The 26,321-nt window shown below is 57.1% G+C and overlaps 1 protein-coding gene across 50 annotated transcripts in view; it reads right to left on the reverse strand.

Moving 5' to 3' along the window:
- ABLIM2 (actin binding LIM protein family member 2) overlaps window positions 1-26,321 on the reverse strand; it is a 156,863-nt gene that overhangs the window by 18,537 nt on the left and 112,005 nt on the right. For 12 of the 50 annotated variants that reach the window (XM_070613401.1, XM_070613373.1, XM_070613358.1 and 9 more), the window contains 6 exons: window positions 20,079-20,180; window positions 19,560-19,613; window positions 13,078-13,197; window positions 12,032-12,084; window positions 10,989-11,130; window positions 742-803 (listed from right to left, as the gene is read on the reverse strand). In XM_070613401.1, the coding sequence (XP_070469502.1) occupies window positions 742-803; window positions 10,989-11,130; window positions 12,032-12,084; window positions 13,078-13,197; window positions 19,560-19,613; window positions 20,079-20,180 (533 nt within the window). Of the gene's footprint in view, window positions 1-741; window positions 804-10,956; window positions 11,131-12,031; window positions 12,085-13,077; window positions 13,198-19,559; window positions 19,614-20,078; window positions 20,181-26,321 lie in introns of those variants that run through there. The other 38 variants (XM_070613367.1, XM_070613387.1, XM_070613384.1 and 35 more) reach the window with 9 other exon arrangements.

A 26,321-nucleotide genomic window follows, 5' to 3' on the forward strand; every position in this document is an offset into this window, starting at 1 on the left:
ATGAGTAGTGACGATGGTGACAGTAATCATCATAGGTGCTAATGACACCATCAGTGGGGATAATGGTGACAGTAATGATCACAGATGCCAATGACACCATCAGTGCTGATAATGGTGACAGTAATAATACACGCTAATAACATTATGGGTGGTGATGATGGTGACAGTAATCATCACAGGTGCCAACGACACTATCAGCAGGGATAGTGGTGACAGTAACAATCATAGGTGTCAATGATACCATCAATGGTGACAATGGTGACAGTAATCATTATAGATTCTAACGACACCATCAGTGGTGATAACAGTGACAGTAAGACTAGTGGAGGGCCAATGGCATTCCAGGAACGGAAGTGGACCCTTGGCTCACATTGCTCACGAAACACAACGATCCTCATTAGGCTCTGGGTGACAGAAGAAGGATGGTCAGGAGGGAGCTGAGACAGGGTCTGATTATTCTGGGTGGCCCCCCTCCCCGCCCCCACACACTGAGATCCTTGGGGGCTGGGGGCCTGGCGTGGAGGGGAGGAAGTGACGTTGCCCAGTTCTGGTCTGGCCCTGGTCTGGAGAAGCAGCAGCACGGCCCTGGGGGGAGCAGGGAGGAGTAGCAGGCAGAGGCGGCCGGTGAGCAGGGTCCCCGGGCCCCTCCTCCTGGCTGCATGGTCAGGAAGCCGTGGGAACGCGCTCAGGCTCACGGCGATCGTTAGTACACTGCGTGCTGGGGAGCGGTCGAGTACCTACCCGGTGGTCCAAGCCATTCTTTCCATGTCCTGGGAGAGGGTCAGATTTGGAATAGGGGCATCCTGAAACAGACACAGCACAGCTCTGTCATGCACGGAGGCAGGCTCGGCCAGGCACGGGCGGGGCTCAGCCCAGGTCAGCGGGGAGGGCTAGTGACACACAGAGGGCCCTGAAGATCACGCCCTGCCTCAGTCGTGACCTACGTCCCCAGAGAGCTGACCAAGGAAGAAGTCAGGGAGGGGTGACGTCCCCATGCCCACCCATGACGCCTGAAATACCACGGAGCCCGACCCATGCCCCGGAGGGTGCCTGTGTTGTCTCACAGCCACAGGCCTTGGTGTCGTCTGTCACCCACGCCAGTCTCCTCACTAGACAGGCCAGGAGAGCTGGGGAGGGAGTCAGGGAGGGCCCCCCGTGCTGGGGTACAACTGTGCCATCCTGTGCCAGAGGCGCCAAATGGAGGCCACCACCAACCGAAGGTGTCCTGCAGACTATTTCATTAAAACAAATCTTGAGCTGTTTGCAATTGAGGGATTTCACTTTAAAATCCTAATTTCTAGCTTCTCTTGAAATAACAAAGGGCTGGTCTGAGCACTGGGCCCTGGCTTCCCCCTGGGAGTCCCACCACCTGATCTGCCTGTGTCGCTCACAGCCCTGGCGGCCATGGGTGGGCCCAGGAGCCTGAGAGCTCCCGCTCCACCTCTTCAATGCCACGCTGGAGACAGCAGAGTGGAAGCTCTCTGCACCGCCCTCCTGGCTCAGAGGTGAGCGTGGGATGCATCCTGGAGGGGAGGACACGTGGCAGAGCCTGGACCACCCGGACGAGGTGGGGGCCTCCTGCTCCAGGGAAGCACCTTTAGGAGTCCTGTCCCGTCTTCCCATGGCCTGTGGGCTGGTAAAGAGCAGGGGCCACATCTTCTGCATCTGGAGGTCCCTGCCCCTAGCACCGGGCCAGCAGCTCAGGCAACAATGCATAGGGCCAAACGCCAGCACTCATTCCTGGGAGCCACCGGGCTGCCCGCGAGGGCTTGGGGGGTGGCAGGTCACGTCCCTAGGTGTTCACGAGGCCATGTGAGTATGCAGCACACAGGACCGAGGACCATGCCTCCAAAGGTGAGGTGGGGGCCATGCAGTGCACGTCCCACCCACCCACTCCAGGAAGGCCTCGCTTCTGAGCAACGATGCTAATCCGGGTGCCTTTTTCATCTCTGGGCTTCCTCATGAACTCAGTGAGGACAGAGAAGAAGTTCTGTGTCACCCTTGGACGCTGCCTCAGCTGGAGGACCTGCCTTGGGGACTTGTTTGCCCACAGGCGGCCCACGGGAAGGTTCCAGATGTGGGTCAGGAAGGGCCTTTTACAGCATCAGGATCAGAATTCTCCAACTTCTTTGAGCAGAGGAACCCTCTTGTCACGTGAAACTTATGTGAACTCTGATATAAAACAGATGAAGCGGAGCTGGGGCGACAGAAGCCAGGGAGAGGCTTGGGGCCAGACCTGCTGCTCCATCCCTCGTTCCTCCCAGTGTCCCAAGGCTCCTCCAAGAAAATGGCCTAGCCAATCTCCCCATTTCACAGATGGGGAATTGAGGCCCAGAGACACAGAGGGACCTGCCCAAGGTCACCCAGCCCCGGAATGTGAGACGAGGCCTCCTGACTTACGTGCACTCCTGGCCCCTGGGACTCACCTCCTTCTTGATTACACACAGTTCCAGGCACACCCGGGGATGTGAGGCTGCTGGGTTGAGGATCCGAGGGACCCTCCGCTGAGACACATAATGAGTTCCTTATCAGCCAGAGATGCTGGCGCAGTGGTTCTCAAGGTAGGGTCTCTGACTAGCAGCATTAGCCTCACCTGGGAAGTTGCTAGAAAGGCAAATTCTCAGGTCCTACCCCAGACCTCTTGCATTGGAATTCTGGGGCTGGGGTCCAGCCATCTGGGTTTTCATAAGCCTTCCCAGGCATTTTGATGCCCACTAAGGCTTGGGAACCACTGCCTCAGGGCCTCAGGAACAGCAACCTCTGTTCCTAACCGCTCTTAAGCCAGCAGTTCTCTGCCTGAACGCAGGGCGATCCCTGGACAGCGGTTCAAATCCTCCGTGCTCGGGCTGCCGGCTGCGGGCCTCATGGCTCAGCACGTCCTGTGATGCGTAGGGGATTACCCTGGGCTTATCCTATTTGGGGTCCACTCAGTTTCTCGAACCTGTACGCTTATGTCTTTTGCCAAATTTGGTAAGTTTTCAGCCATTATTTCTTTGAATACTTTTTCAGACCCACTCTTTCCCTCTCTTTCTGGGACTCCAATAATACAAATATTGTCCCACGGGTCTCTGAGGCTCCGTTCATTTTTTTTTCTATTTTCTCTCTGTCGTTCAGAACGGATAATTTCTGATGTTCCATCTTCCAGTTCACGGATTCTCTCCTCTGTCGTATTCTGCTATCCTGTGGTTGAACCCATCCAGTGAATTTTTAAATTTTGGCTATTTTACTTTTCAGTTCTATCATTTCCATTTGATTCCTTTTTACAGCTTGTATTTCTTCAGTGAGATTTTCTTTTTCAGTTGTTTTGAGAGTATTTGTAATTGTCTGTTGAAGCATTTTTGTGAGGACTGTCTTAAAAATCCTTCTCAGATAATTCCAACATCTGAATCTTTGTGGTCTTGGTATCTGTTGTCTTTTATCATGCATATCGCTATCTTCACAGCTCTCGGTGTGAGCAGTAACTCTCTTGTCCCCTGGACACTGTGGATGCTGTTCCAGGAGACTCCGGAGCCTAGCCAAGTTTTCCACCTCAGCAGGCTGCCACCCTGTTTAGGGTTAGCACGTAGGGCCTGGCTTATTATGGGCGGTGGTTCCAATGACAATTGAGTTTTCAGAATGCTTGTGGACGTGCTCCTCCGGTCTGCTGAGTCCACCTGGTGTCGCTGGTACTGCCTGTGGGGTGAACTGTGCTTCCCTGGCTGTGCTGTGCCCCGAGATGGGCTGGGGACACTGGCCGTGGACGGGGAGTGTGTCCCTGGGCCCCCTCTCCAGGCTGCCATGTGCCAGAGGGCCTCCTGCTCAACCCCTGCTGGTGTGGCCAAGGGAGGCAAACATCCACCGGTCACCTCGTGCCACCGCACGGGAGTTGGGAGACACGAGCTCCTCCAGTCCTGAGGTCCCTGGCCCGGCCCCCTTCTCTCCACCTTCAGAGCTCTGTGATCGTCTGCTGCACTGTCGGTGGGTTTTCTCAGTAGTACTTAGTGGGGCAGAGCAGGGAGAGAGGGGTCTCCACTCTCATCCCCTAGGCTGCTATCTAGACCCATTAAAATTGGTCTCTCTTGGGGTGGGACCAGCCATCCTTAGATTTTGGAGGTCCCAGCGATCCCATGTGCAGCCAGGGCTGAGAACTACTGGTGTAAAAAGTCCCTCCGCACATCCAGAGACTTTACTTGACCCCCACGAGCCTACGCATTACACACGAGCCCATTTTACAGGTGATGAAGCTGAGGCCTAATGAGACTAAGTGACCCATAGGAGGTCCCATGGTTACTCACGAGGCTGGAATAACAGCCCAGGACTTCTGGCTCTGGGAACCGGTCACCCCAACTGCTCCGGCAGCCCTGCCCTGCTGGGGGTTTGCAGGTGTGAGGGTCTCCTAGGGACCTGCCTGTCAGACGGCGGCAGATGGCCTTAAGAGTGCGCGGCTCTGTGTGTGCAGTGGAGAGAGACAAGGCACCCAGAAAGAAGGCAAGTGCGCTTGACCTGGATCAGGGTGGCAGCTGGATAAACACGACCTTGAGTCTCATTGGGCCCTAAGCGCTGGACACCCACCCAGTCCCCATGTCCAAGCTCAGCCTAATCAGACTCTGCTGCCACCTCCTCCTAGAAGCCCACCTGTGGCAACCGTGCACTCAGCATTATGCTGGGACTGCTCTTGGCCCTGAGCATGGTCTCCTTGGGTCCGTACCTCTTCTAGGCTGGCTCATCAGAGGTTAGAGTAACTGCTGGACACGCCAAGAGAGGGCCCTGCTGGGTGGGTGACTGTTCCAGACGCAGCCAGAGACACGCAGCTCATCACCACAGCGTCTAGGGACACTCTGAGGACAGCCCCTCGGTAAGCCGGTCCCCTGGGCAGATCTTCGTAGGTTTCAACAGAACCATGAACGGTTTTGGGGTCACAGAGGCATGGATGATGCATAACTCTGCAGTGTGTGGCCCTGCACAGGTTTGGGTCCCCTCTCTGACGCTTCAGTGTCCCCATCTGAGGAAGGAGGGGGCTGCGACCCCATCAGCCTCGAATCACTTTGAACAGGAGGCCCCTTGGACGGTCTGAGCTTCAGGCTTCGGAAGGAACAAGAGAGGGCTGCTGAGGGCTCATGGTGCCCAGGCTTGTGGACTTGACCGTGCTCTGCCAGGACAGCCCCCAGGGCTCAGGCCATAGGATGACAGGATGCTCACGGTGAGCCCCAAAGCCCAGATACTTCCTGCCAGGAGGACTGGCTCATCCCCATTTTTACAGATGACACCATTTCAAACTCAGAGGTTGGCTCTGCTGCCCCAGGTCACACAGTGAGACACACTGGGATTCAACCCTGGGTGGACCAGGACCCAGACCTAGCACTCTCTGCCAACCCCTCGTGCGATCTCGTGCACACCGTCACTGCCTTGTGTTAGCCACGGCCTGCTTCATCTCCCCCACCAACCAGGAGGAACGAGGGGTCCCACGAAGGAGGGGAGGCTCTGCCCCGACAAGCCCTGGACACCCCCCGCCCCGACGAGCATGCAGTGAGTAGCTACTACAAGCACGCAGGGGACACACGGGGGTCCTCCTGGGCTCTGCTCCCCAGGAGCTCGCCGCCTGCAGGGGAGGAAGCACGCAGAGCGCTGCAGGTAAAGCGCTCCGGCTGGGGCTGCGGGAGGGGAGGCAGAGCTTCAGCCGGGTGGGGGCGTCCCGACACCCCAAGGCAGAGTTGGAGGGGGACAGAGGAGGCCCTGAGAGATGTGACCTGAGATGTCGGCTCTGCATCGTGAACGCCTGAGGGAGGTGGGCACTGCCTGTGGCTTGTGCCCCCTGCCCCACAAATCAGAGGCCACACCCTGTCCAGGGCCTGGGCTTGTGGGCAAGGCTGCCAGGCACACGGGCACAGGGATTTTTGCTAAAAGTAGAGTTCCCCAGCCAACCCCCAGTGAATAGCAGTGGGCTCTGCGCAGGGGTGCCCCCCTCTTGTACTTGGGGGTGGTCTCTACCAGTGAGGGGCCAACAATGGATTCTCCTGGGCCAAGGATCTTCTCCCTGACATCTGGAGGTCCCACTGCTCTCCCTGGGGCGGGATATGAGCAGGGGGCAGAGGGCACGCTGTCCTTCCAGCTGGAGGCCAAGTCCTCGCAGAAAGGCCCACTGGCCATCCCCTCCCCAGCAGTGTCTGCACCAGGCGAGCACCCAGCCACCTGCTGGACGCCAGAGTGGTCAGAGCTGAGCCCTCCAGCTCCTTCAGGCCTCTCCCTCCCTGCCCCACCTCCTCGCATCCTCGCAGTCCAGCCCGCGACTGGCCAGTCCCTCTCGCCACCCCGCTGGCTCCCTGCTTCTCAGCGGCCACCCTGCTTCTTGCCTCCAAACCTTTGTATGTGCTGTTTGTGCTGCTCAGAACGCCCTTCCCCAGCACAACCCCAAGGACGCTCCTAGAAGACACACTCCCCAGGATATGTCCCACAGGACACAGCCCCCCAGGATGCCCTCCCATGATCTGGATGATGGCAATTGCCTCCTACTGCCTCTCCTTCAAGTCTGGCTCAGACGTCGTCTTCCTTCCCTGACCGCCCCCAGCATCTCCTGGCCTCCTTCCCTGCAGGGCACCAATACAGCGTGCTTTTTAACTGCTTTGTGTGTTCCCATCCACTAGAATGTCAGCCCCTTGGGGCAGGGATGTTGTCTGTTTTGGGCTCTGCTCTACCCCCCCGCACCTGGGAGATGCTGGCACAGGGAAGGCGCTCACAAAGTGTTAGCTGAAGGCTGGGCAGGTCACGCCCTCTCTCTGGGCCTTGTCTCATCTGTCGTGACATGAGGAAATGGCACTGATGCTCTTCCAGCGTGATGTCTGCAGATTCTACCCTGGGGTCCTCAGGTCACAACACCCACACTAGGCATGTTGCCCACCCTGCCGGATATTCTCATGAGACTGGCAGAAAGCACATCGGGCGCCTGTTTTGTTCAACTATGCACTAAGAGACGTGAGAACGGCTTTTTCTCAGCCTGAAACTCCAGAGGAATAAATAACGGGGGACAGGAGACAGGCTGTTTCTGACCAAGCCTCACACCACTTGCCTCCTGCCGGCAGGGAAAGGAAAATGGAACCCTCACTCCAGGGGGCACTGGGAGGGACCCAGGGAGGCAATCTCTGGGCAGGGGTGCGTGACGGGCAAAGACAGGGATGTCCCATCCAACATGGGGCTCCACAGAGAGGGGCACGTGGAGGGTGACACAAGATGCCAAAGCCACAGGCAGGGTCGGGGACGCGCTGGGACCCCCGTCTGTGCTGCCTGGGTCTCTAAGTCCGAGCTCTTCTCACCCCCATCTCCAAGCTCCCTCCTCCCACGTCCCACGGGCTGCGATTTCAGGAAAGGGCCTGCTCCCCTCAGAAGTGCACGGTCCTTTCTAGGGGTCACTGTCCCCTCGTGGGGCCTCCAGCCAGCCAGGGGGTTTGTCTTACACTGACACACCTCTGACCACCCAGCGGGGCACCTCAAAAGAGAGGATAGGACCTGAAGGGTGAGAAAGGTGGGACCCAGAGGAGCAGCAGGCCCGGCCTCAGGGTCCAGGAAGGGGAGGGGGCCCACACCGCCTCGTGTCCTTCTGGGGGCATGGAGCCTCATCCTATAAGGCTCAAGACCCTCTTCTCCTGACAAAAAATCAACACCATCCCTTTCCTGTGCAGAAATCAGGTTCATGGATAATATAACCTTCTGCATGCACAGTCCAGATAATGCCCTCTGTGCAGAATAGTGGGGAGTAACAGCAGTCCATCACACAGTACGTATTTCAATATGAGGCCCCCTTTGGAGGGGCTGGCAGTGCTGGCTGGGAGCCACTGCCGTAGAGGAGAGGGATGTCACACTGGTTTGCCACTGCTGCTCGGTCGTCGACCTCTCTGCTGGGGAACGGGGATAGGGCCATATTCACCACTGCCTCTCCGCTGCCTTGCACCGTGTCCAGCACATAGTAGGTGCTCAATAAATGTTTGGTGGCGGGACGGATGGGTGACCGAGTGATGAATCCAGCCCCAGGTGAGATGTGCTGATGGTGTCATGAGTGGGATGAGGTTGTGACCCACCCCCGCAACCTCTCGGAGGACCCCACGCCGGCAATGGTGGGACGCACATGCGCTTGCTCCCATCGGCGTCCCTGCCTCTCCCGGCTCCCGCATGTTTCTCCGGAGCAGGGGCTGCTCTTGTCTTCGTGGTCTCCCCCTCGGCGCCCCGCACAGCGTCTGGCACAGAGTGGTTGCTCAATAAAGACCCGTTGAATTTAACGCATCTCAATTCAACAAACATTTATTGAGCGCCCACTGTGTTGAGCGTCACAATCCTACCTTCCTCGGGCGCGCTACAGCCGGACGTCCCATGGATGCAGGCGGGCGTGCCTTGCTACGGGCAAACGCTTCGTCCAATAACGGTTGTTTGCAAATGGAACTGGTGTGAAAGGACTCACACTTGGGGGCCACTTGGTGAGGTTCAAAGGAACCCCAAGAAGAGGGTGGGAACCTTCCGTTTATGAGTGCTGCCCACCCCCCCAAACTGTCCAAGAGGCTGTCAGACAGCAAGGCATGCCAGGTCTAGGCATCACCAGCAGCCTGGTCCCTCACTGCTATTTCCATGCATGTCAGGAAGCAAGGCAATGTCATCAGGACAGAAACAAAGGCACAGTGGCAATGGTTAGACACAGTGGGTTTCCCAGCACAGGAATCGATGTCAGATCACCAGTAGAAAGCGAAGGCATGACAGAATCGTTATTATGGTCATCGTAAGCAAGCATCCGTAACAGGGAGGGCCACACACACGTTGTTTGCACCTGGGGGGAATCTCCCAGGTTAGAGCATGAACTCTGGCACAGGCATTGGATTCCTGCAGGCCAGCTGCGGCCTGGGTGCGAGGCGGCCGCATTCCCCTCTGCGTTGTGGGTGCAGCTGGTGATGGGAAGGCAACAGCGAGGGGCGGAGCTGACAAACAAGCCCCGGCAGCTGTGTGGTCAGCTGATCAAAACAGCTGGCACAGCCTGTGGGCCTCGCAGGGTCTCTCACCTGTGCCACACCTGGGAGGACCCCAGGGCACCTCCTTGGGGCATGTGCAGATGAGGAGGCGGGGCACACAGGTGAAGGCAGCATGCTCAGGAGGGTCAGTGGCACAGTGAGGTCCCCACGGGGCTGCCAGCCTCCTGCCCGGGTTTCCCCCCAACAAGTGCCCCATCTTCCCTCAGCCCTGAGCCACAGGCAGGCCGCAAACACAAGCGGGCATCCCTGGGGCAGCCGCTGGCCTCCCCTGAGGGTCCGGGGGAGGGGATGGGCCTGGCAGCAGCCTTGCAGAGGAAAGCCCGCCCACCATCCAGCAGGGAGGGACTGAAAGCAGGAAAAGACCACCCTGAGACCCCCAGTACTGTTCCCGAGAGCTCTTGGGCCTCGGGGCTGCTGCCTTGCTGCCCCCAAGGCACGGGAGGGCTGCTGGGGTGCTATTGAGCTGTGCGGCAGGAGTTTATCACCTTCCAAACACAACTGCCCTTAGAAAAATGGGACCACAAAGCAGCGAGGCCCACAGTCCAGACAAGGGGCCAGGGTCCACGTGCAAGTCCTTCCTGTGCTTCGGGGGCCAGTGGGCACCTGGGAGCAGACGGGCTGGAGGACCGGCGGCCACTGCCCCATCAGGAGTCTGCCCACGGCCCCGGGACCAGCCCTGTACCCTTGCCCTGCCTGTGGTGGGGTGGGCAGCCTGCCACATCCCTTCCAGATCCGCTCCAGGAGGAGTCTGCCACCATCTTAGACGAGTCCCTCTGGGGGATTTTTTTGGTGTGGCCTCCCATGGTGACATCAGCCCTGTGCGCCAGCACAGAGATCCCGACATTTAGACAGCTGCCCCTAGGTGGGCGCGGGGTGGGGTACAGACACCTGCTTACAAAGATCATACACAAAACAATATACCTTTCTTCGTTTAGAGTTATTCTTTAACAAATGACAATTTCCAATTCTTCGCTCTTTCCTCTCACAACAGAACGCTTTCCCCTTCCATCTGTGAGACGGTTTACAGTTTAGAGTCATGAGGATGGTGATGACGATGATAACAGTGTGTTGGCTGAGCATCTACTATGGGCCAGGCAGGGCACTGGCTGTGTACATGTGTCACCTCCTCTGGGTCTCTCACGACCTGGCCAGGCAGACAGGTGAACCGAGGCCCGGCAACGGGTGTAACTGGACCCCCGCCCACTCGGCCGGTCAGGGGCGAGCCCGGATCTGCACTTGGGTTTGTCTCACAGCAAAGCCAGCCTCTCTCCTCTGCTTCCTCATGCCCTCATCCACCCCCTCTTGGCCTCTGCTTCCAAGCTCAGCCTCAAGCTTGCCCAGGGAAAACCAGCCTGAGCCCGCTGGGACCCAGCGACTGCGTCGGGGGCCTGCGGAGTCCATCAGAACGCGGCTTGCCCCTGTTTTCTCCTGCGATTTACAGCCTCTGGGAACGAAGAAGCTAATCTGGAGTTTTGCCCTACAACTGAAGGTCCCTCCTAATTCAGGCGCCATGACCCCCAGGGTCAGACAGATGTCACTTCGTCTCCCGGACTCCCCAAGGAGGTACAGTCCCAGCTCTGGGTCCCTTGCTCAAGACAAGCACAGGAGATGGGACAATGCCGTCATGGCTCCGAGTCTGGACTCGCCCGCCTGGACCATGCTCACGTCTGCTCTGGAGGGAGATGGGCCCTCCCCTGCCAGCCTGGCAGCCCAGGAAGCCCTTTTTCCAAGAACCCAGGAGCCAGAATTGGGTTTGTGCCCTCTTGCCAGCTCCGGAGTGTCCTGGAGACACACTGGCACGGCCCGCACACAGCACACTAGCTAAGGAGCGTATGTCCAAGGGAAAGGAGCCAACGGCCCCAGGGGCCTCCCTCCTACCTGGTGTGCTCTTCTGCTTTGTAACAAGCAAGGCTTAGGCCTGGGGGGTTGGCTTCAAGTGGTGGGCCCCTGTGCTGCCAGGCCTCTGGCCACACTGACAGCTCTGCGCTCAAAAGAACCACTCACGTGAGTAAAAGCTGTCGCCTTGCACAGTTTGGAGGGCGTCTCTGTCCGTCCCGCTGCTGTGGGATAAGGACTGGCTGTCCAGGTCTGGAGAGGTAGTCCTCGTGTCTGCATCCCCCTTGAGAATCAGCCAGCTGGTCTTCTGCTGAGGGAAAGAAACGTCACGTGAATTTCAAGGTCATTCTGCGAGGGTGGAAACATCTCATCAGAACCTTCCAGCAGGTTCCTTAATTCTAAGCTACAAGCTGAACCTACCACGAGACACTTTAATATGTGAAAAATCCAGCTTTCAAGAAAAATCTCACCATTTAGTGTGAGCTGTCGAGACGCTCTACAGGCACGTAAAGCATTGGGGGAAACGGCATTGCCCCATTTTATAGATGAGGAAACTGAGGCTCAGGGAGGCCAGGGCCCCAAATGGCTTCACACGGGGAGAGCCAGGTGACCCAGCCTTGGGGTCTTTCCACACACACCCACCTTCCTTAAAGACAAGCGAAGCGGGGCTTAGCTCTCCAGCCGGGGCAGGAAACTCACCTGTGGGCCGAACCCTGCCCACAGCCTGCTTTTGCAATTAAAGTGTCGTTGGGACCCAGCTGTGCCCTTTCCCTGTGTCTCGACTCTGGCTGCTTTCAGAGCGGAGTAGCTGCCCCAGAGACGGTATGGCCCCCAAAGCCGACGATATTTACTCTCTGGCCCTTTACAGAAAGTGGGTGCCGCGCCTGTTCCAGAATGCTCGTCCCAGACGCCCCGAGAACGCACTGTGATTTACTTCCCTTTCGTTTCAGACACGGCCTCAGCTACAGAACCACAGCCAAAGTGCACGGGCACATCGCAAGGCCTTGGGCAGCTGATGTGCTAGTCCTGAGTGTAAGAAGGAGGCCGCTGGAACCAGCTTATAAATTCAGTTCCTGCTCCATGTGGCCCTGCTGGGCCCTTAAGGAGTAGAACCTAACAGGAGGAGCCTGAGTTTCAAACTGGAGAAGCCCCCACAAACCAGCTGTCTTTCCGACCGAGGCTGTTCTGATCCAGATTGCCCCCTGCATTACCTTCCTGTTGTCCTGGTCGAAACTCCCATCCTCGCCATCCGACCTCCTTGCAGCTGGAAGGGAAAAGTCAACTTGTCAAGGCCACACACCAGTTATTCTGGGTTTTAACGTCACAGTTCCCACTTTACAGTTACGCTCAAAAATGGAAAATCATCAAAGACAAGGTCACCAGGAGAGTGCCTTTTAAGGGCTGAGGCACGAGACCAGCTGGAGGAAGCTGCCTGGGGGGGTGGCTGTGTGCCTTTGCACGTGACAGTGCTTGGAATCAAGAGCAGGGGTGTGAAGGGAGGCCTAATTCAAATTCCGGCCAAGCCCCCACCCAGAGAGCTGGAGTCACGTGTTTAGATGCAGCCACCGGCATTTTGAAGAACGCACTTTCTACCTCCGGAGTTTAACTCTAAAGCAAGAAAAGGTCTCAGTCATCCGGCCCCTGCCGTGTCAGACTCAGCCAGGTGCTTCTGAACATCACCGCTTATCCCCACACACCCATTTCACAGATCAGGAGACTGAGGCTCAGAGAGATGCTGTGCCTCGCTCAAGATTAGGATTAACTGGTGGCAGAGGCTGACACCTGAACCCAGGTGCTCTGGCTCCACAGTCCTTCCCTGTCTGGCCCACCTCACGGCCTGCCACAGCAGAACACAGACCGTGGGTGAGCCACACCATCGGAGAAGGTCCCTGAAGAAGAGTAAAGAGGGTGCAACACACAACCAGCGAGGAACTCACTGCGATAGAACAAAAACTCATCCACCGAGAATACCACCAGGAGCTGAGCAAGGAGGCGTCTCTGTTCTCCATGTTTTTTGGGGGGGGTGGTGTCACCCAGCCGGGCTGACATTATCCCCAAGCAAATATGATCCGACAAATCACACAAGGGCACGCCGACAGCTCTCAGCCCCGGTCCAGTACGTAAACACCCATCCCGGGCATCCTGTGCTAATACACTGACCCCGTGCATGGAAAAATTAAAGGAAGACCCCCAGTGTCCTTCCCACTGGCCACGGAGACCGAGGCCGTAGTAAGGACATGCCGACGTGGCTCCTTACCTGCAGCCTGCGGAGGGCTCGGACCGGCTAGCCTTTTGGAGTACCCTGCCTCATGCGCCACCAAGGACAAGACTGACATCAGGCCCGAGAGCTTGGAAATTGGGGATCGGCTTACGAGACCTTGACAAGATAAGGCCACAGTCGAAGACCATTCGGGTACACCGACATTTCGTCACTCCCGATGGCTACCTGCTTCTTCTCCTTCCAGGAGAGATGGTGATTTTCAATGTGAAAATAAAAGCCCCGCTCTCCGCGCTCACAGAGGCAGGTTAATGACGAGCCTGCATGAGGAGCGCAGCGATGGAGGGAGGCGGGGTGGGGAGGCAGGCAGCTTAGGGTGGACGCATGCCCACCAGCATGCGCTCTCCTGTTGCCCAGACAACGGCTGTTGTGGGCAGCGGAGCCCTGGAGTATCAGCCATACATCAGCTGTGACTCCTGGTGGCCGCCTCGCCAGCTCCAGGGTCACTCAGGCCAGCAGCGACTTGGAGCTCTAAGAGCAGTGCCATTGTCCAGCCCAGAGCAGGCCTCCAAACTGGGCCTGCTGGTGAGGGTGAGGGAGCCACATCCTTGAACCCTCGGGGGCCCCCTAACGGAGCCGCACTGGGGGTACTTCGCAAGAGCAAAGACAACCAAGTGGCTCTAACCACAGGCTTTATGGGGTGTGAGATCCCAGCCCTTGGGGTTCAGGCCACGGGGACCAGAGGCCGCTCTGGGTTTCATGACGTCCCACAGCCAAGGACGGCAGGCCGGGGCAGACACACTACGGCTACAGAGCTATCTCAGGGCTCAGAAAACCGCCTCGCCGTCTGACGACGGGAGATTCCGCCAAGAGTGAGCAGGTTGCCTCCTCAGACGCTGCCGGCCCCGCCGGGTGTGCACAGCTCGGCCAGCGTCAGACCAAGGGCCTCGCAGAGCCCAAGTCTTCCAGCCCGCAAGACACACGGCAGATTCTCCTGAGAAACGGGAGCCCGGGGAGGAAGGCACGGGACCACGGCACTTCGTATTATCTGCAGCCCGCTTCCTTAACAGCTCTGAGCCTCAGTTTCCCGATCTGTAAAATGGGCAAGTGACGGCCACTCCTCCAAGTTGTGAGGATCACATGAGATAACACGTGGATGGTGTAACGGAATGGGGAGCTCAGCTCTGGGTTTGAAACATTAGCAACAAAAGGCTAACTTTGAGGCTATTTTGTAACATGCTGTTTCAGAGTGTCGGGAAAACACAGATCAACTTGGGACAACCAGAGAAACTGAGGTTAGCGTGTCTTTCCTATCCTACAAGGCAGCTCCTTCTGAGCCGGGGAATGTATCGGCCATGAGGACCCCTCGGGAAGGGCTGACATCCTCCTCCCTGTGTCTCTCAGGGAAACACTGTTGGAAGCATCTCAGTGGAAGTAGGAGTCTCTCGTTTTCTTTCTAGACACAGAACCAGCTTGCCTTCCCTCCCTCCCACACCCCACCTTACAATTCATTCATATCTGGGCATACAAGTCTGCATGTACGCATCCCTTTACCCATTTATCCACTTCCATCCACTTATTCACCCACCCCTTTAACTACCCATCCGTCTGCTCACTCCTTTAACTCTCCATCCATCCATCCACCCACCCACCTACCCGTCTATCCGTCTGCTCATCCATCCACTTATCTTGCTATTCCTCCATCCAGCTATGTGCTTATCCACTTACCCACCCACCCTTCCTTTCTGCCTCTGTCCATTCACGCGTCCACTCAGCCATGCACCTTTATCCATCTATCTCTGCCTCATCTGCCCTCCATTCTCCACTGAGCCTTCCCACCTCTCCCGCCTCCCTTCCCTGGGTGCCCAGTGTGCACGCATGCTGGACGCGGGATGCAGAAATGACTCCCGTGCGCCCCCGTCTTTCAGAAGCTCTGGACAGTTCCCACAGGGGGTTGGGGGCCCTCTCTCCTGTATCCTCCACACTTGCCTACTACCCCTCAGAAGCCCCATTTTTCTTATTCTTCTCAGGAGAAGGCCTGCAATGGACTGAATGTTTGTGTCACCACAAATTCAGATGCTGAAACCCCGACTCCCAAGGTGACGGTGTCAGGAGATGCAGCCTCTGGGAGGTGATGAGGCCATGCACGTGGACCCCCGTGATGGGCTCAGTGCCCTAGTAAAGGGGGCCTCAGAGAGCTCTCTCCCCACCGTGAGGACACAGGAGGACGGCCGCCTGCACCCAGCAGGGAGCTCTCAGCAGAGCCCACCGTGCTGAGACCTGATCTCAGACTAACAGCCTCCAGAGCCGAGAGCAACACGCCTGTTGTATAGAAGCCGCCCGTCAGTGCCATCCTGCCACAGCAGCCCGAGCAGACGAAGGGAACCGTCTCGACAGTTCAGATCCTATTGGAATTATACTGGGGGGGGGGGGTGAGTGTGTATGTGTGTGCAAGAGTGTATATGTGTGTAAGTGAGCTTAAGTGTGTGAGTGTAAGCATGTGTGTATGTCTGTATGAGTGTGTATGTGTGTGGCTATCAGTGTGTGAGAGTATAAGAGCGTGAGTGTGAGACTGTGTGTGAGAGTGAATGTGTGTGAGCATGAGTGTGAGCATGTGTATGTGAGAGCGAATGTGTGAGCGTGAGTGTGAGACTGAGTGTGAGAGTGCTGTGTGAGAGTGAATGTGTGTATGTGTAAGCGTGAATGTGTGTGTGAGTGTGAGACTGAGTGTGTATGTGTGTGTGTGCGTGAGTGTGAGACTGTGTGAGTGTGTACGTGAGAGTGAATGTGCGTATGCAGGTGAGTGTGTGTAAGTGCATGTGGTGTCGAGAGCATGGGCACCGGAAGCTGGAGGCCTGCGGCTCAGCGTATCCTCAACCACCTGCCCATGGTCGAGCCACGAGAATGTCTGCTCCAGGGAGTGAGGCCGTTTGGTGACCCGGGCGGCCAGCACTGGGACACAGTGGGTGCCCCCAAAATAGTCCTTGGATAAACCCACACAGGCACGTGAAGCCCACACTGGGCTTCCTCACGCGCTGAGTCGGGAGGACACCACGGCTCCCGCTACCTCCGGCCTGGAAATGACCCCAGAGGAAGGACAGCGCCATGTGGCTGGGGTGGCTCTGGGGCTGGGAGGGTGGGAGCGAGCGGCGCCCGGCGCCGCCTGATGGCTCGCATTCGCTCGCTGATGGAACCAAACATTTGGTGGCATTCAGGTTTTGTCCCTGCATCTGGACAGTCAACTTCCTGGGAAATTTGGGAGAGGCATTATTTTTTTCTCTTGAATCCATTTTAAACAGTTGAAAAGTCAGGCCCAGCTCCACTCTGCAGAGAGGATCCACCGCCAGATGCCTCCGGCCCTGGGCCAAGCATCAGCGTGGCCCCACTCAAATGCCCTGGAAGCCCAGGAGCGAGGTGGCCTCGAGGCCCGCGGTCCCGAGGAGGACACGGGCTCTGAGAGGGGAAGGGGTCGCAGCACTGTCGTGGACGAGCAGCGGCTGCGGCGAGGGTCCCGTCCGCCTCAGAAAGGTGACTGTCTATTTAAACACCGCGAGTGATGCCAGACGGCTCAGGAGAGCTCCAAACCGTGCCCGGCGGCATCTGAGGCTGAGTCCCGGCTGTGGGAGGCCCCCTTGGCCACCCCGCCCGCCCCGCCGAGCCTACTCCACGTCTGTCTCTGACTCTGCAGGGGCACTCTGCCTCCCTTTTCCAAGCATTTCCCCTTGCTTCCTTTCTTCTCTTATTCTTTAAAAAAGAGCCATTAAATCGCACCTAAGTAGAGTTGGAACCAACGTAGCACAAGAAAATACCATTGAGCCCAATGCTGGAAGTGAGAGCAGTAGGGTCAGGGGTCGGGGGTCAGGCAGACCTGGCTGTAAACACCAGCTTGGCCAGTGAGCTGTCGCCTCACTGCCCCAGCCTTAGTTTCCTCATCTATAGTAATAATAGCAGCCTCCGCGGGAGTCAAGGTGTCAAGATGAAATGAGCTGTCATTTATCGAGCACCCAGCACCCAGAAGTGACGCATTCGATGGCAGCTATGCAAATACTATCATCCTTGTCCTCAGCACGAGTGTCCCCACCTGGGTCACCCTCACGGCTGGAGGCTCATTTCCCAAAAACAGGAATGGGACTCGAGCATCAGAAAACAGTGATGCTAATTAAAAAAAGAAAAAAAACTTTCCATGAGTTGGTAATAGAGAATTGAAAAGTAAATACATTAGTTAAAAAGCATAATTCTTGACTTGTTGAATATCTTATGTTAGACTAATTAAATGGCCCAGTGATTCAATGCCGCCACCCGGAGTTTGTTTCAGGAAAGTGTGGAGATTAGAATGATGGCTTCTCACGTCTGAGCTGTGTTCCTCTCTCTCCTGAGATGACGGGATGGTCAACTTGCTGGCGTTGGGGGGCTGCATGTGGGCTTCAAACACACACATGCATGTCCACACACATGCATGTCCACACACATGCATGTCCACACGTGCATGCTCACACACATGCACACACACCACCCAACAGGACGTATTCTATGTGGATGGGGGAAATCTTGTAAAACCAAAGCATCTCAAATCTTGTAAAAACAAGCATCTCAAAAGCGTATTGGAAACCAAACGCACCCTAATGCATCCATTATTTTCTGGGGGTGGCCTAAGGAGACCTGATCCAGAAGGTCCCACTGCAAGCTAAGCCCTCAGTTCACGGCCCCCATTATATTCATGCAGGGACAGACTTTATTCATATTTATCCCCAGAATGTGGCTGGATGCTAGGCAGAGAGTAGGCGCTCTATAAAATTTATTTTATAAAAAAATCAATACGCCAAAATTCCAGGCAAAATTCTGATAAAAGGGTTTGGGTCACCGCTCAGGGTTCAGTCAAACACAACTTGGCTTGCCTTTGGGTAGGAGAGGCCTTTATATCCAGATTAAAATAGAAACCAACACAAAGACCAACATGGGTAACAGTCAAACTGACTCTCTGCGCTGGACGATTCAGGGAACGCTGGTCTTAGATCCGGCTGCTCAGAGGTTGGGGAGCAAGGTCATAATCTGATTTGCAGCCCCTCCTAAGGGGTCGACCCCTCCTACACCATGTGTGTAAATTACACGCCTGAGGTTAGTAAAAGCCCAAGATGGACAATCCCACTTGCGGGACGAGGACAGCACACACGGCCTCCACACAACCTTGAACCTGGGCGCCCTGACGGAAAGACAGCACTGAACGTGACTGCTCCTTCCTCCGGCTGGGCCACAGTTTCCCCACTTGGAACAAGAGGGAGCTGGTCTGGACAATCTCTAAGGGCCTGGAGGCTAACTGGTCCCCACCCAGAGGATCTGTGCTCTAAGCTTTCCTGCTTGAGAGGCAATGGCAAAAGTCATCACCTTCTGGAAACCCAAGAGTTTTAATTCATTTTTTTCTTTCTCGAGAAGAGGAAGAAATATACAAAGCACAGGCCCTATTGCAATCAAGGAGAAAATTTTAAAAACTCTGTTGTGTAACTAGACCACTGATTTGTCAGTGAGCCACAGAAAGCACACTTTTACAGGTTCCATCTACATCTGTCCATCTAGCTGTGAATACGGTAGTGGCTGTTTTCTTTGGGTGCCACCGAACAAGAACTTTACACACGGAAACCCCTCTTCCTATCTCTCCAGCGACTTGATAACAATCCTCCCCATGTGCACAGCACTTTACAGTTTAGAACGTGTCACCACGTTCATTATCCCCTCCGATGCTCACAACCCGCCTGGGAGAAGGGCAGGGTGGAGGGACCGGTCCTATTTTGCAGTTGAGGGAACAGAGGCTCAGGATGGGGAAGCAACGTGCCCCAAATCACCCAGAGATTCCCTGAAGCAGCTGAGGGGAGACCCTGAGCCCTCTGCTTCCCGCTTCATCACCCAGCCATCTGCTCCCTGTGCACCTGTCCCTGGCAGGCTCAGGCGGAACAGAGGTGGGTGGTGACCTCTGAGAGGGGAACTAGGGTGCCGAGAGACACCCAGGCCGCCAGACATCTCCAGCCCCTATTTGCTGATGCAAGAAATCCATTCAGCTGAAGCCTGAGTCATTCATTCTATCGTCAGAAATCCTCAAAACACAGGACTTAAATTCTCATGAAGGAAGGAATGACTGATTCTGGTTTGTTCTGTTTTTCAGTGACTGGTCTGGGTTGGTTGAGGTCTAAGAAGCGTCGGTCCCTCACCATCTTGGCTGAAGTCAGTCTGGCTGCTTCCCTTAAAGTTGCATTATCAGAGCCATTGAAACCAGCTCTGGGCTAGGAGCTCCCTTCCCAGCCCCATGGGTGCGTATCAGCTCAGGCCTATAACGGCAGCGCTGTCCTTACGCAGAGCGACCCTCCACTGTGATCCACGAGGGGCCTCTCAGGAGCCCGCTAGTGCACCTGCATTTAACATTCAGCGGCTGCCCTCCCATCGAGGATCAGAACACAACAAAAGGAAGCGCTCAGAAGCAAACGGTATTGACAGGCATGCAGGGAAATGCAGCAAAGGAAATCCGACTGTACCATGCTGTTTGTAGATGGGGGGTTTCCTATAGATGTTATCTTTTACGCCCGTGTCTGGGAAAGAAGAAAGAAACAGGAGAGAAGAGCAGGGTGAGCGGCACATTGTGATGGTCTCCATCGTCAGCAGCAAGCATCGCCCACAGGCAGAGTCACCGCAGAGGCTCCGGTACCCGCAGGACCCCCGCACCCCATGGAGCCTCCCTCGGCCGGACAGCACCCCGGCTTGAAGGGGGCAGAGGGAGAGAGGAGGCTGGAGTGGGGGCGAGCGACAGCCACCCAGAAGCCCCTTCTCTGCAGCCCATTCCCAGGAGGGCAAAACCAACTCCATGGTGTTTGTGGGGCTTTGGGGAAACTCAAACACACACTAATTTGGGGACGTGCAAACCCATTTGCTGACTTTGAAGGAATCTCAGGATTTGGCGAGGGGGAATGGAGAGGCTTGGGAATCAGGGAACAACGCAGGCACGAACAGGCGGTCGGCGCGGCTAGCCCGCCCACCCGCGCGTCCTGGGAGCCTACCTGGGACGTGGAAGTGGCGAGGAGCCTGCTGGTAGGTGGAGGGGGGAGGCTTGCTGTCTGAGAGCACCGAGAGGCTGGGGGTGCTCCGGCCACTTTCACTGCCTCCAGACGGAAGAGCAGAGACAGCAGACAGAAGGAGCAAGAGGGAAAAGCAGAGTATTTCAAGCATGAAAGCTAATTCGCAGTAAGCCCCGTCTCACTGCCTGAGCCGCCCAAACCCTCTGCCCAGGAAGGGAGTGTGGCCCCCACTGACATTTCCAGACTGGGCCCAACGGCTTGTTAATCCAACCTCTGGCCAACCCCTCCTGGCATGGGGAAGGGACAGCAGCGCTGAGGGCAAAGACCTTGTCTGTTCCTGGGTCCCAGAAAGGTTGGCCCGGCCGTCTGGGCAGAACCCCCTCTCCCAGGGCCGCACAGCCGGGCTGCTGCTCTGCCGGGGCTGGTGTCTGAACCCAGCACATCGCGAATTCACCAAAACTAAGGCCTCCTTTCCTAAGTATCCTTGTATAAAAAGATGCTGCTTTCTTGGAGAACCCACAAATTAGCCATTCAGATTAGGATTAAAGGGCTAGAATTCACTGAAATCTGTCCTTAAAATCCACTGAATGAAATTTTACTAGCTATAGGAGAATACAAGAAAGTCAGTATTAATCAGCTGCCACATTCCTAAATAAAGGTATTTTTTGCCAGATTAAATGGAAAGAATCCTCTGATTCTGGATCCAATTTCTTATCCCACCTGGATTTGTAATTTCTGCTTTACCAATGAGGTTGGATTATCAAGTCACAAATTTAGACAGCCGGAATTACCTGGGCGACCCTCCCCCAGCCACACAGACCTACTTAGGAATGCTGTGACCAACAGGATGCAATGTGCGGTGGACACTTTGGATGATGAGGTAAGACACTCATAAGGCACAACTCATGTCCTCTCCCGTCAGCCTCAGGACACCCTCTGCCATGTTAGATGACAGCGTGGCAGGGAAAAGGGGTGCCCTGGACTGGAAAATACCCCCTCCAAGTTGCAGCTGCTCAAAGCCACGGGACCCTGAGGTGACATGGTGGTGACACAGTACTTCCCAGCAGGTGAGCGCTGTGCCTGACCAGGAGGTGAACCACCGGGGCCTGGGAGCGGGGCTGACGAGGAAGGCACGGCAGACGTGGCTCAGAGAGAGCTGTTGACTGGGGCGGGGGCACACAGGGCAGGGTGGGCTCAGCCCGAGCAGACCACAACCCATGGCCCAAACGGGGCTGAGGCCACAAGTGGAGCTGCTGACCACAGCTTCGAGCATCTTCCCGCACCTGGGCGCGAGGATCACCTGTCAGGGCTGACGGCACTCCAGGGAGATGACTGGCCTCCCCTCATCGCGTGGACCCGGCTTTGCCCATAGCTGCCCCTCCAGAGCAGCACAGAGCCTTCCGGAGCCGAGCTTCACCCCAGTCCAGAGTCCTGCACCTCCCTGGGGAGAAGGCTGTTCTGGAGCCCCCAGGGAGACCACACCCACGTTCATGGAAAGGAAACTGCGGATCCCTTCCACCAACCGTGGCTGTGACTCGTCCATCCCCAGGCACAGCAACATGTGGTGGAAGCAGGGGCTTTAAAAACCTCATCTGCGTGGACTCTGGAACAGCCGAGGAGTGCTCACTTAGGGCGGAGCCTGTTCAGTCCAGGCCTCCAACGGCTCACTTCCCTCTGCCCAGAATTCATGACCCCTCATCCACCCAGCTCCTGTCCAGGGGGCTGCAGACTCTAACACGTCACAAGACTCCCCTCCCCCACAGTCCCCAAGCCTGCAGAGCCGTGTCCTCCTGCGTCACCAGCAAGATTCTGTGTGCACATACGCATATTTATCTGCACCCCACAGCTTCCATCAGGTGCTCGGGGGCCCGAGACCCAGGGGCAGCAGGGGACACGGATGTGGTGGTCCGTCACGCCTACCTCACTCCTGCCATCCAGGGGCCTCTACAGCAGTCACCCAACCCTGCCATCTTGGTCCCAGCCCAGGACACCTCTGCTCCCATCCCCTCCTCCTGGCCTCTCCTCCTCCTCCCTCCCCACCCAGAACCCCCTTTCCAGTCTCCCCACTTGTCCGGACCCTTTCTGGGTTGAGGCTCAGGTGCAAAGCCTTCCCGGAGGACACAGCCCACCGCTGACCATTCTCTTCTCTGGACTCAGGCCTTGCCAGTTCACTGTGTGGCTTCATCACAATACAATGCACGGCTGCCACCCACCCTGCACGCGGCCACTCGGGGCGCTCTGCCTGCCCCAGCTCACAGAATGCCCATGACAGCCCCGCAGGGCACGCACCACCATGGCCACCTTCTGCAGGACGGACACGGCTGGGAGGGCTCGGGGCCAGTGTCCCGGTGAGGCCCAGCTCCAGCCGGGTCACCGTGCAGCCTGCAAGCCTCCGGTCACTGCTCTAGGGGCCAGCTTCCCTCGTGGGCCTTAGTGGTAAAAATCCCAAACAGCTGATGCCACCATGGATGTGAGGAAACCAGAGGAGAGCCTGGCTGTGTGGTGACTCTGAAAGGGCGGAGACACCCCTTCTGACGAGGCTCCTGGCTTCTCCTGGAGGTGGTTCAGGACTGAGGCGGCTTCTGACCTCCGCTGGGGAGGGGTCTCCAGCATCCTCCAGCAAGAAGGCAAAGATGCCCCGGAGGGTGCCTGCTGGCGGAGGGGAGCCTGGCCTTTGAAAAGCACCTTCTTCCTTTAGGTTAAGTAAATGACTTATTTCAGAGCAGTTTTAGGCATTAGAGAAAGTTCTTGCCTGCGCCACACCCAGTCCCCCCGACTGCTAACATCTTGTGAGACTACAGGGCGTCACCACGTTGCTATGATCCAAACGCCACACCTTATTCAGACGTCACCATTTCTACCAAACACCTTTTTCTGTCCCTGGCTTCGTCCAGGACACCACGTTACATTGGGCCTCCTCGGGCCCCTCAGGTGGTGACAGTTTCTCAGCCTCTCCTGGTTTTTCGTGACCTTGGCGTTTTCTGAGGAATCCCCCTCAGGTGTTCTGTGGAACATCCCTCAGTTGAGGTCCGTCTGATGTTCTTGTGACTGGATTGAGGCCCTGGTTCTCTGAGGAGGACCACAGAGGTGAATGTCTTCTCCCCCGTCTCGTCAAGGGCACCTGCCGTCCACATGACCCCTCACCGTGATGTTGACCTTGACCCCTGGCCGAGGTCGTGCTGGCCAGGCATCTCCACTGGAAAGTTCCTCTCTCTTCCCCTCCCACACGGTCCCCTGGGAGGAGGTCCCGGGGCACAGCCCAGCCCTGAGGAGTAGGGGCCCCTCCTGGAGGGCGGAGGGTTCACACACATTATTGGGAATTCCTCCGTACACAGGTTTGTCTCTTCTCCCCCGTTTGTTTATTTGCTCAGTCATTTGTTTACATCAGTGTGGACTCATGAATATTTACTTTAACTGTGGCTCACAATCCAATACTACATTATTCATTTTGTCGTTCAGTTGTTCCAGCTTTGGCCCTCGGGCGCTCTCTCAGTTGCCTCCTGTTGAATCTTCTCAAGACGACCAGAAGCAAGCCCAGCTCCCAGCCCTGTGAAAGGGCCCGTGAGGACAATGACCAAGACACGTGCAGGGGTTCACATTGTGCAGCTCACATGCTGGCGGAGGCGTCCACCACAACCACCCAGTAAGGTTGGCAGCCCAGGGATTGGGGCCAGAAGAAGAGACGCCCATGGTGCACAGTGAGTGGGTGGGGACGCGGGTCGTGACCTGGGGCTCTGCACCTGGTGACCCCCAATTTCACTCCCTGTTGGGGGAGGCTCACTAGTCAGCAGACTGTAGCTGTCCAGTGAAGGGGTCTCAGCAGCATTGCCCCCCCCGCCCCCACCCCGGGCACTCCACACCGGCCTGTCTTGCAGCCTGTTCCTCGACAGGTGAGAGGGCAAGCTGACCTTACTCCGCCCCCGGAGATCACCGGGGACTGAAATTCATGCTAAAGTGGAAATGATGGCCACCAGCACCTACGTTGCATGCAGGTCTTGGTAGGAGGGTGGCCCTGGGCACTGAGAAATGGTGGGAGGTGTGTATAAACGTGGGGAGAAAGGAGGAAAGCAAGGGGCCTCTGTCAGCACCTGGCCAGGTCAGGGGAACACTGGCTGGGGTGAGGACATGGCTCTCCTAGAGGAGCCCTCCACCCACAGCGTCAGTCAAGGGAAAATCACCGCCTGGAGGAGCTCCACATGCTAAGGATGCCGTGAGGAGAGACCAGGAGAGACGTTTGCTGAGAGTGTGGGTGAACGCTGGCCGCACGACCAGCTGAGAGGAGGGCAGGTGGCCCTTGGCGCAGCTGAACACCAAAGTGACCACAGGCCAAGATATACTGGAGCCCACGGGGCTGAATGAGAGGCGCTGAGGAGGAGAGGACGGGCTCCCTCACTGGTGACCTCAGAGGTGGACCCAGGACCCGCGATGGACGTGACTCCTGGACGAAGGCCGGACTCTGGGCGCTGGCCACAGAGCTTTGGGATCTCAGGCCAGCAGCTGCTTCCTGAGGCCCAGGCTCTTCTGGGGGGAGTTCTGGAAAGAGGCTGGATGCTCCCAAGCTCACAGACAGCCCTGGAAGTTGCACAGGGCACAGAGCCGTGGTGCCGGCTCCCTTGCGTCCCACACCAGAGAGCAGGGCAGGAGGCTCTGTCTGATTTCTGGACAAAGGGAACTGGTGGCCAGAGCCACCAGGAGGAAACCAGGGCAGAGAGCAGCATCGCAGGCAGCTGGACCCACCACGGGGCCAGCACCTGTGCCCACCCAGAGCAGATCGCATGGGCACTGTGCCCCCAACTTCGGGGATGCCCTTGGACAGGCTCTGACACAGGCAGTTTCTGAACGACGTCTTGGTGGGCAGTGGGTGGGGGCCGGTCTGCATTGTCTCCCCCATGGGATGGAAGGAAGGGCCACGCTGCTCCCACGCAAGAAGAGCAGAGCTGCCTTTCCCTCGGCCCCCCTCCCTGGCCCTCTCTCGTGTGGCTGAGGACGGGGCGCTGCAGGCCTGGGGCTGCCGCCCAGGGGGCCTGCCCATGGCTGAGGTCCTGTCCCGGCCTCTTCTCACTCTGGAGTGGTGACAACTCTAGGGTAGAGACTCAGAAGGGGCAGAGGAGGAATGGGTCAGAGGGTCTGCTCTGACCCCAGGCCCCAACCTGGATGGTCTCTGCCAAAGGGGCTCCCAGGCAGTCAGCCCAGCTCACGGGGGGCTGCCTGGGGAGTGAGGCCGGAGCAGCCCAGACAGCGCGTGTCCCACTGCCTGGTGTCGTCTCTGGGCCACACCTCTACCAGGGACCCCCCAGGGGGACCAGCCCCACCAGAGCAAGACCACAGCAAGCAGAAAGAGAGCTGCGTGTCCGGGGCCTTCTGACGATTCAGCAAAGGGTGGGCACCTCCTGGGGGGACCTGCATGACTTGTCTAATAGTCCAGTTCACCCCACTTTATGGGGAGCCTTGTCTGCCTCTGAGTGACAGCACATTCTGGTCACACGATGCCCATGTGCCACGCAGAAGTCCAGAAGGACCACAAGCTGTAAGGACAGGTCCATGAAGAGGAGTGGAAGGCGGTCGCCACGGCCAGGGCTCTCTTCTCAAGACAACGGGGCTCATGCAGAGCACGTGATGATGATGGGCATGGGAGAGCTGCACGAGTTCCAGGGAGCCCGTGTGACGAGCGGCAAATGACGGCGTGACCCCATGGAGCTCGCCTTGCCGCCCAGGGCCTTTGGGACAGAAGTTCCCCTGAGACGTTCTCCACTCAGCAGCTCTTAGGAACGGGGAACCGAATGCGTTTCTCGGGGAATCGGCAAGAACGTGGTCGCTGCTTCCTCTCTCGCCCTGAGCGTCTTTCTACGGTGTATGACTCAGCGGGGGCTGCGTGACAAAGAGCCACAGGCTGGGCGGTTGAAACAACAGACATTTATTCCTCACAGTTCTGCAGGCTGGACGTCCACCATCAAGGTCTGGCAGGCCGGGTTTCTGACGAGAGCCCTCGTCCTGGCTTGTGGACAGCTGCTCTGTCCTCAGGTGGCCCTTCCTCTGAGCGCACGCGGAGACAGTGAGAGACATCCTCTGGGGTCTCTCCCTCTTCCTATAAGGCCACCAGTCCTGCTGGATGAGGGCTCCACTTTTATGACTTCAGGAAACCCTAAAAACCTCCCGGAGACCCTTTCTCCAAATAGAGTCACACTGGGGGACAGAACCTCAATATATGAATTTGGGGGGACACAA

Source organism: Equus przewalskii, chromosome 3 (genome assembly GCF_037783145.1).
Source record: "Equus przewalskii isolate Varuska chromosome 3, EquPr2, whole genome shotgun sequence".
In the NCBI taxonomy this organism is placed as follows: domain Eukaryota; kingdom Metazoa; phylum Chordata; class Mammalia; order Perissodactyla; family Equidae; genus Equus; species Equus przewalskii.